The 10,130-nt window shown below is 54.3% G+C and overlaps 1 protein-coding gene across 1 annotated transcript; it reads right to left on the bottom strand.

Annotated features, from left to right (window-relative positions):
- Nucleotides 1-7,773: 7,773 nt before the first annotated feature.
- Nucleotides 7,774-8,559, bottom strand: CLDN3 (claudin 3). Its single transcript, XM_028110269.2, has one exon. The coding sequence runs from the start codon at nucleotides 8,428-8,430 to the stop codon at nucleotides 7,774-7,776; it is 657 nt and encodes a 218-aa protein (XP_027966070.1). The 5' UTR covers nucleotides 8,431-8,559.
- Between the last annotated feature and the right edge of the window lie 1,571 nt (nucleotides 8,560-10,130).

The following is a 10,130-nucleotide window of genomic DNA, read 5'->3' as shown; positions in this document are numbered from 1 at the left end:
AACAGGTATCAGAATTTCTTTCTTTTTTAAGGCTGAATCACATTCCATTGCATGAATAGACCACATTTTGCTCTCCATTTACCCATAGATGGACATTTGCCTTGCTTTCACTCCTTGGCTATTGTGAACAGTGCCATGAACATGGGTATGCAAATATGTCTTTGAGAGCCTGTTTTCAATTCTTTTAGGCATATACCCAGAAGTGGAATTGTTTGATCACACGATAGTTCTATTTTTAATTTTTAATTTAAAAAAATTTTTTTTAAAAGATTTTATTTATTTATTTGACAGAGACAGTGAGAGAGGGAACACAAGCAGGGGGAGTGGGAGAGGGAGAAGCAGGCTTCCCGCCGAGCAGGGAGCCCGATGCAGGACTTGATCCCGGGACCCTGGGATCATGACCTAAGCCGAAGGCAGACGCCCAACGACTGAGCCACCCAGGCGTCCCTCTATTTTTAATGGTTTAATAACATTTTTAATTTATCTTATTATTATTTCTTTAATTTTTCTTCCTTCCTTCTTCTCTTTCTGTAGTAGCCATCTTTTTTTTTTTTTTTTTTTAAATCTCATGACCCTGAGATCAAGACCTGAGCTGAGATCTGAAGTCAGATGCTTAACATACTGAGCCACTCAGGTGCCCCTATGGTAGCCATCTTAATGGGGGTGAAGTGGTATCTCATTGTGGTCTTGATCTGCATTTCCCTAATGATTAGTGATGGTAAGCATCTTTTCGTATGTGCTTATTGGCCATTCTTTTTTATTTTTAAGATTTTATTTATTTATCTGAGAGAGAGAGTGAGAGAGAGAGAGAGCACATGAGAGGGGGGAGGGTCAGAGGGAGAAGCAGACTCCCCGCTGAGCAGGGAGCCCGATGCGGGACTTGATCCCGGGACTCCAGGATCATGACCTGAGCTGAAGGTGGTCGCCCAACCAACTGAGCCACCCAGGCGCCCTTTATTGGCCATTCTTATATCTTCTTTGGAGAAACATCTATCCCAATCCTTTGCCTGTTTTTGAGTTGGTAATTGGTGTTGAGTTTTAGGAGTTCTCTATATACTTTGGATATTAATCCCTTAGCAGCTATATGATTTGCAAATATCTTTTCCCATCCTTTGGGTTGTTTTTTCACTCTGTCCATAGTATCCTTTGCTGCACAAAGTTTTAAATTTTCATCAGGTCCAATTTGTCTATTTTTTTGTTTTTCTTTTGTTACCTGTGCCTTTGGTGTTATAGCCAAGATATTGGTGCCAAGTCCAATGTTATGAAGCTTTTGCAGTATGTTTTCTTCTAAGAGTTTTATAGGCTTAACTCTTTTTTTTAAAGATTTTATTTATTTGAGAGAGAGAGAGCATGAGCAGGGGGAGGGGCAGGGGGAGAGGGAGAAGCAGAGCAGAGAGCCCTACGTGGGGCTCAATCCCAGGACCCTGAGATCATGACCTGAGCAGAAGGCAGACGCTTAACTGACTGAGCCACAGAGGCGCCCCTCTTTTTTTTTTTAAGATTTTATTTATTTTAGAGAGAGAGCAAGGGGGAAGGGTGGAGGGAGAGGGAGAGAGAGTCTTAAGCAGACTGTAGAGCCCAAGGAAGGGCTCGACCTCATGACCCTGAAATCATGACCTGAGCCAAAGCCAAGAATCGGATGCTTAACTGACTGCACCACGAAGGCGCCCCAAATAGGCCTAGCTCTTATGTATAGGTCTTTGATCTATTTTGTGTTAATTTTTGCATATGGCATTATATAAAGACTTAGCTTCATCTTCTGTGTGTGGATATCCAGTTTTCCTTGCACCTCTTGTGGAAGACTAGACTGTTCTTTCTCCATTAAGTGTTCTTGGCACCCTTGTGGAAATCATTTGACCACATATGTGACAGTTTATTTCTGAGTTCTCTAATTCTGTTTCATTGGTCTATTTGTTTGTCTTTATGCCAGTACCATGCTGTTTTGATGACTATAGCCCTTGTGATATGGTTTGAAATCTACAAGCGTGGGTCCTTCAACTTTGTTCTTTTGGCACCCTGGATGTGAACCTTGTCTCTCATTTACTGAGCATCAGCACCATGCTGGTGTTAGACAAAGCCTGGAGCATACAAAGGTGAACAGGGTGTTTGGGGCCCCTCCCTAGCAGAGTCGATGGTTTAGGGGCAGGAGAAAGACAAGCTAAGAGGTCATTCTAGGAGGTAGCACGTGGGTTAGCATGCTCTTTATGAGCTTCCACTATGGCATGCTGTGGCCAGTGCCCAAAGTGCAGAAGGTGCCGCTGTAGCTCATTTTCAGATCCTTGCAAACAGACCGCAGATTCAGCTGTGGCTTTATGAGCAAGTGAACATGTGCATGGAGGGCTGTATCACTGGTTTTGATGAGTCTCTGTACCTCATGCTAGATGATGCAGAAGAGAGTCATTCTAAAACAAAGTCGGGAACACAGTGGGTTGAATCAGGTTCAAGGGAGATCATATTACTCTGCTCCAAAGTGTCTTCAAGTAGAAATGGTCAGTAAAGTGAGAAATTGTTGAGAAGACAATGCAGTTGGTTTTTTTTTTCAGGTGTTCTTTGTTGGGAGTGTAATTCTGAAACATTTGTTCATATTGGGGTGTGTGTGTGTGTGTGTGTGTGTGTGTGTGTGTGTGTGTGTGTGTGTGTGTGTGTTTTTAAGTACGGAGCCCAACATGGGGCTTGAACTCGCAACCCTGAGATCAAGACCTGAACTGAGATCAAGAGTTGGATGCTTAACCAACTGAGCCACCCAGGCCCCCCTGGTCATACTGTTCTGATTATGCTTATGTTATGACCAGATGACAAGAAATGCTTGGGATTGTTTAAAAGGAGGAAGGGATTCTGGCCCAGACTGACAAATGCCATGGTGGCGTCCTGGATGGACAGCACTCTGTAGGAACAGGGATGTCAGGGAAGCTTCCTCAGTGAAGACATGAAATGACCTCTAAGCTTGCCAAGAGGGGTGAGGTAAGGGTGGGGAAATTGCCAAGAACAGAGAAGAGCTTGTGGTGAGGCCCAGGGTCCGGGGTGGGCAGGGTTATGCAGAACTGAAGGATGCCCAGATGAGTCGGGCCTTGGGGGTTGGGGTGGGGAGGAGAGGAGACAATATGGAGGCGATCACGGCTCTGCCCCTGGAGGGGCTCTTAAGGCATGCCATGGGGTCTGGGTGGGATCCTAAGAGCCATATTGGGGGAGGGGAGTAAGGGAATGGAAGGATTTTCCAATGTGGTCAGATTCAGAACGTTGTCACATGAGTAGTCACTCGGCTATGCTGAGGTGAGTGGCCTGGAATGGGGCATAGCCGGGTTGGGGGTACGGAGAGGGAGCCTGGAGGCAGGAGACCCTCTTGAGGCTGTTCCTGAAAGATGGTGGTGGGGGCCTGGTTGGAGTGATGGCAGCAAGTGGGGAAGAAGACAGGTGGACACATCTAGAAAATGACCAGGTTGACAGGTGAGGGGCTGGTCCTTGGCAGGACGTGGCAGGGCCTGCAGCCTAGTCCCTTCAGCTTGTGAGCCTTGGTGGCCTCATTGTGCAATGCCTACCTTGCATGGTTCTTTGGGGGGGATCACGTGGAGCAGTGACCATATCACCTCTTGTGCAGATGAGAGTGAGATGTGGCCGGTGACTTGCCCAAGGTCGCTCAGCCAGCACCAGAGCAGGACTCTTGCTCTCTTCACCTGCTCTGCAGAGCATACTTGTCTTGGTACTGATGACCTTTATTGGAGCCCTGCTAGGGGAGGGAGAAGGAAGGTACTCTCTGTTCTTCAAGTCCTGCCCCAGACCTTGAGGGACTGACAATAAATGCTGTGTTTGTTTGATAAAGCACTTGGCTTTTGGTCTCAGGGAGAGGAAAAGCTGGAACAGGTGTGGCAAGAACAGGGCAGCCTGCAGCACAACCGTGGCAGGTGGAGTGAGACAGAGCCCCAGGGCCTGGCAGGGGGTGTCCAGGGCTGTGGATTTTGAAGAAGCCAAGAACTTTCTCACGACCCAGCCGTTGCCCTCATGTTTCCAGGCCCCTGCTTGGCTTTAGCAACCAAAACATGAACAGTACCAACTCACGGTAATTGAGGTCCTCTCATGTGCCTAGCCTTGGGCAGGCAGGCCTTCTTTCCACAAATGGGTGCTGGCCTGCGCTGGGTGCTGCAGACAGACAGAAGCTCAGGACTGTTCCCCTGACCTTGGGAGATGACCTCCTGCTGGAGAGGTCTGACGAGAAACAAAGCAACATAGTGCGGTGATGGGGTGAGGACCCAGAGGATGGCTCAGCGAATCCTCCACACAGCCTGATGCTATTATCATACCCATTTTGTGGATGAGGAAGCCGAGGCTCAGAGGCTCAGAAGAGTGAACTGCCCTGCTCACCCGGGCGGTTTGGTTCTAATTTTCTTCAGCAGGGGGTGATAAGGATAAACATGGGGATGGAAAAGGCAAGTTAGAGGGAGCGCTCATGGTCATCTGGTTCAACCCCCTTGTTGAAATGGTGGAGACACTGAGACCCAGAAGAGAAAGGCAAGTGCTCAGAGGCACCCAGGAAAAGGAAGGGATCTAGAAACCACTGACTCCCAGGCTCTCCTCCGGCCTGCAGAAGCTTTCCTGGCTCCCTCCTGTGAGACTCCCTCAGCTTGTGGTCTGTACCCCGGTCTGTACCCCGCAAGTGCCACCACCCCCTTTAGACCCTAAACTCCCCAAAGCATAAGAACAGGTTGAGTTAGGACAGACCCCAAAGGCAGGCAAGGGTCCTCACTACACCCAGGAGGTCCCAGGGGAGCCCAGGCTTGGGAAGAGACCAGGGAGCCAGGGGAGGGGCTGAGGGCCCCCCACCCAAGGATCTGTCTCCCTTCTCTGCCACAGCCCTCCGGCTGGGGGGTCCTGCGGGTGGGCTGCAGTGGGCAGGCTGGCTGCAGGCCCCAGGCTGCAGCTCTGTCCTAGTTTGGCCGGGAGGCATTATGCTCAGGCGGCCTTCTGGAAGCTGGTGGTAAATGAATAACCCTGCTCCCACCTGCAGGGCTCTCTGGGACAAAGAAGCCACTCCGTGCCCCTCAGTTCTGACTTGGCCCAACCTGACACCCCCCTGGCACTCCCATGGCCAGAGACTGTGGAGGTTTAAGGCAGATGCACCCCCCTTAGCCCTTCTGACCCCCCTGGCCCCCAATCCCATCCCAGACAGGCCTAGAGAAACACCTCTCAGTTCCCTCCCTCTCACCTCCTATTGCTGAACCTCCTCCCTCTCTGACCCCTCCCCCCACTGAGCCCCTCCCCTTCACTGAGCCCCCTCCCTCTCGTTGGGCCCCCTCCCCTCACTGAGGCCCCCACTGAGTCCTTCTGCTTTTCTGAGCCCACACCCCCTCTCTCCAGCTCTCCCTAGGAGGCGTCTCCATCACTCATCCCCTCCCCTTCATACTCAGTGTCACCCTCCCCTTTTCCTCCCCCCCCACCCCAGGCTAGAAGAGTGGCTCCCCAAAGACTAATCACAACCCCAACCCCAACCCCTCAGCCTTTCCTGGAATCTTACCGAGAATGACCAAAAGCCGTAACCTCCTTCTTTTCCTTGGGTCATAAAGGGTGACAACATGTCAGTATGCTTTAACTAGAGACTTTTGGGGGAGCCAAGAGGAGCATTCTACTGAACATTCTGGTGGCCACTGGGACCTTCTGCTTTAGCTTTGCTGCAAGCAAAGCAGTTTGAGATACGATAACTATTTGGAAATAATCCCAAGTCTCCCCAAGCCCAAATACCTGTCCCTTGACCCTCGATCCCTGTCAATTTGCTAACTCGGCTGAAAGTCCCTTTATAAGCAAAGCTCTTGGATGCATGGTCTACATGTTCTGATTTTAGTTCTCATCTCCTACTCGCCTGTCTGCTCCCACGCCTCTAGCCAAGGCCACCAGGGACTACCTTGCTGCTTTGAATCCCTGGGCTACTCCTTAGGCCTCGTCTGGCCTGACCACTTCTGCAACCTCGGACACCCTTGCCAACGCCCGTCTCTTGACCCTTTTTTTTCTTTGGTTTCTAGACTGACCTCATCTACTTCCCTGGTTTCGGGTGCCACCTGTGTGCTAACAGCAGCCACGTTTACCACTCCTGAGTCCCAGGTCTCTATATATGTCCTGCCACTTCCTGGACGTCTCTGCCTGGAGCTCCCCGGGGCTTACTAAACTCTGTGTACCCAAAATTGAACCCATCGTCTTGCCCCAGGAACCCGGTCTCCTATTTTGGTAAATGGCACCAGCAACCAATCAGTGACTTAGGACAGAAAATTGGGGTTATCCTAGTTTTTTTCACCTCTGCCTCACCCCACATATCCAAATGCTTTTCAAGCCCTGCTCTTCTTACTTCCTCTTTGCCCCCATCAGGCCGTGCCCCGGGGCCCCACTGCCCCTGCCTTCTTTCTGGCTGCACCATCTCAGCAAGGATGAGAGGCGGAGCCTCTTAGATGGTACCCCCACCCTCATCTCCCTCCTTGAATCCTACTTCCCCCAGGGGACTGCGCCCGACAGTATTTTAGAGCATAAATCTGACCAGGTGTGTCCTTCCCTGACTCCCAAAACACCAGAATAAGGTCCAGGGTTCGTAATTTCACACACGAGACTCCATGACTCGGCCTCCTCTGGGCCCCTGGGCCTCATCCCATTCTCTCTCACACCTAGCTATCTGTCCAGCCTGGGGGGATCTCTTTCCTGGTTTGGGGCACAGGCCCCCTTTCCTACCGTCTGATCCTCCTGCGCCTTCTCCCAGACACAAGTGCTTCCAAGGCTTGCTAAACTCAAGCCCTAGAGTGTCACCAGAAGTCCTGAGTCGTTTCTCTCTCCTGGTCGGGGCCCCGGGAAGAAAATGAGGCCCCTCTCTGATCTCTCCTCCAGGTGAGAAGATTCCGCCCAGCTTTACTTCTGATGCTGTGTTTTACAAAAACAATAGGTCTTTTTGTTCTCCTCTTCCCAATGTGAAATCATGGCACTGAATGCGCTCTTTCACACGCACAGGGGAGATTCGTTGTGCAGCCATACCGGGGAGGACTGGGAGTACAAACCCAGAGAGCACAGGCTAGAGCAGAGGGCCGCCCCCCTTCTCCCACCTCCCCCCACGCCTCTCTGTCCACCCAGCAGGCTGTTACTGCTCATACCCGCCTCTCCAGGCGCGGCGCCCCCTTCAACATCTGAATCCCCAGGGAGTAGGCCAGATGGCCACCTAGGGCGCACCCAGCCCAGTTTCCAACCCCACTTTCTCGGTTACCCAACCTCTGCCCTCTCTAAGCTTCATTCCGGGCAGCGAGGAGCGGTAGAGCAGAATCCAGTCAAGGCCAACGCCGGCGGGGTAGGGAGGGGGAGGGGCGGGGGTGGGTGTTCTGCAGGGCGGTGTAGGCGCGTCGGCTCTCAGGACAAGGAGGCGCCCGCAAATGCAAAACGAAAAGCTTTTATTGAAAAATATCAACTGGCCCTTTTCAAGACTGCGGGTCCCTGCCCAACGCGGGCTTCGGGGCCGCGGCCCGACGGGGCTGGCAAGTAGCGGCGGCCACTGCAGCCCCGCGCTCCGGAGGAGCAAGGTTTCACTGTCCGTGCGGGCTGGTCCCCCGCGCAGTGCTCCCGCTCGCCGGCCCGGGGGGTGGTGGTGGTGGTGGTGGTGGTGCGTGCAACTGGGGAAGGGGCCGCCGGGTTGGTCCCTCCCAGTCCAGTGAGAGAGCTCCCAGCGTGTGGGACGGGCTGGTCTCCGATGAGAAGCCGCACGCCGGACTGGTGGGCGCTCCAGCCCGAAGGGTGCTGGGCTGTCCCCGCGGCTGCCCCTCAGACGTAGTCCCTGCGGTCATAGGCTGTGCTGGTGCCCGGGCCGGCGGAGCGCGGCGCCGAGTAGAGGATCTTGGCGGGCGCGTACTTCTTCTCGCGCGGCGGGCAGGAGCAACAGAGCAGCGCGCCCCCCAGCAGCTGCAGCGCCGCCGCCGCCCAGCCCACGTACAGGCCCGCGCCCATCTCGCGCTTCTGCGCGTCGGGCACCAGCGGGTTGTAGAAGTCCCGGATGATGGTGTTCGCCGACCAGGACACCGGCACCAGGGTGAGCACGGCGGCCAACAGGAAGAGCACTCCTGCCACGATGGTGATCTTGGCCTTGGCCGTGTCGTCCTGCACGCAGTTGGTGCACTGGGCGCCCACCAGCGCCACGAGGAGCCCGAAGGCGGCCAGCAGGATGGACACGACGATGAGGGCGCGGGCCGCCTGCAGGTCCTGCGGCAGCGCCAGCAGCGAGTCGTACACCTTGCACTGCATCTGGCCGGTGCTCTGCACCACGCAGTTCATCCACAGGCCCTCCCAGGTGATCTGCGCCGTGATGATGCTGCTGCCGATGAAGGCTGTCACGCGCCACATGGGCAGCGCGCAGCACACGATGGTGCTCAGCCAGCCCAGCACGGCCAGCGAGGTGCCCGCGATCTCCAGGCCCATGGACATGGCTGCCGCGCCAAAGCCGGCTCCGCCGGGCGGCTCAGGGTGCGGGACGACGAGGGGCCGTGACCGCTGGGCCTGGGCGGGAGCTGGGCGCGCCGACGGACGGATGCCTCAGCGGACGGACGCACTGACGGACGCACGGACGGCGCGCGCTAACGGCTCGGCTCTGCCCGCTCGCGCCTCGGCAGCGCCTACACCTGCCTGTGGCTTTGTGCGCGGGCGGCGGCGACTGGGCTGGCCCTGGACCCGGGCCGGTGAGTCTTAGATCCGTGCCCAGCGCTCTGACGGGGGTGGGAGGGGCGGAGTCGCGGTTCCCCCGGCCTGGGGACAGTGACGTGGCCCCTCTTCCCACCTTCACCGAGCGCCGGGGGAGGAAGGACTTTGCCGGGAGTGGCGCAAGCTCGGGGTGGGGGTGGGGGGTGCCAAGAGGGGGCGGAGCCGAGGCCTGCCACCCCGCCCCTCGCTCCTCGTCCCCGACTGTTCCCAAGCTAATTCTCCCGGGCCGGCAGGGGGGTTGCGGTACAAATCACGATCTGCTTGACACTCCCCGACCTCCCCACATTTTCGGCGCCATTGGCACAGGCGGCGTGGGGAAGGGGGTCTCTGCCAGCTGGCCGGGATCCATGGGGCCTGGAAGGACCCAATGTGGGCGTGGCCGGGGCTGTTTTCCGGAGAGGGCGGCTGCCGGGGGAGCTGCGCACCTGCTGCTCTGTCCCTCCGGCCCTGGCTGGCGCACAATCCGGGCTTGATCCAGGCCCTGGAGGTCTGCGCTCAGAAGCCAGGGGCCCGCCTCTCCCCACCAGAGGCACCGAGAAGATGCCCCAAAGCAGTTGCTGAACTCAAATTCACTTCCAGCCCCACTGCAGGTCCCTTAGCTCTTACTTCTCCAGTGATCCTGGATAACTTCTAGCAGAGCTGCTCTCCCCTCCCAGAAGTCCCTCTTCCTCATTGATTCCCCGCCTTGCACAGCCTTGTCCTCCCTCCCTCTGTGCCTGAGTGAGTGCCGTGACCAACCTTAATGAAATGGTGGTGAAAGGTTTGATCTAGGCGAAAGTGGAAAGTCAGAGATGTTATTTGTAAAGCCCTTGCTCCTATTAACCTGAAAAGTAAAACTGCCAGTTATTTTACCGGCAAAATGGGTTTATTCCGGGAAAAGCAGAGAATTACAACCCAGGACGAGCAAGCTGCCGCAAAACCGTAGTTAAGTCCAACAAACAAAGGAGAGGAACATTATTTTATGGAGAAGAAGGAGGAAATGGGGGGGGGCTAGTTTTGAACAAAAGTCCATTAAAGAGAAGCCAAAGTTCAGGGTAATGATGGTTTCTCATTGGCTGAGTGGCAGAGGTTAGGGTTAGGTGCCATATGTACATCTTTCCTCTGGGGGCCTATAACTGATGATTCTGTCCTGTTCAGATTCTTCTGTTGGGGTCTATAATTGACAATTGTCAATTCTTCCTGTAATTGACATGGAGTAGTAGGCTCCCCTACCAGCCTCCTTTTCCAGCATCCCAGGCCTGCTTCAGTGAGGTTTCCCTTCATTAATTTTCACATTTCCTTCCTTGAGATCAAGGTCTTTCCTTGAAAGCATCGCTGATCAAGAGTTAGGTATTTTGTATAGAGTGGTTTTGTCCTTCAGTACCTGGAAGGACCCACACTGGAAGGAAAGTGCATAGCAATTGGAAACCACTTAAGGCCACATTTGA

The sequence above is a fragment of the Eumetopias jubatus genome, unplaced genomic scaffold (genome assembly GCF_037043125.1).
Source record: "Eumetopias jubatus isolate StellerSeaLion01/CBP00866 unplaced genomic scaffold, mEumJub1_p1.0 scaffold_12, whole genome shotgun sequence".
In the NCBI taxonomy this organism is placed as follows: domain Eukaryota; kingdom Metazoa; phylum Chordata; class Mammalia; order Carnivora; family Otariidae; genus Eumetopias; species Eumetopias jubatus.
The sequence above is the reverse complement of the archived record's forward strand: the minus strand, read 5'-3'. Positions and strand labels throughout refer to the sequence as shown.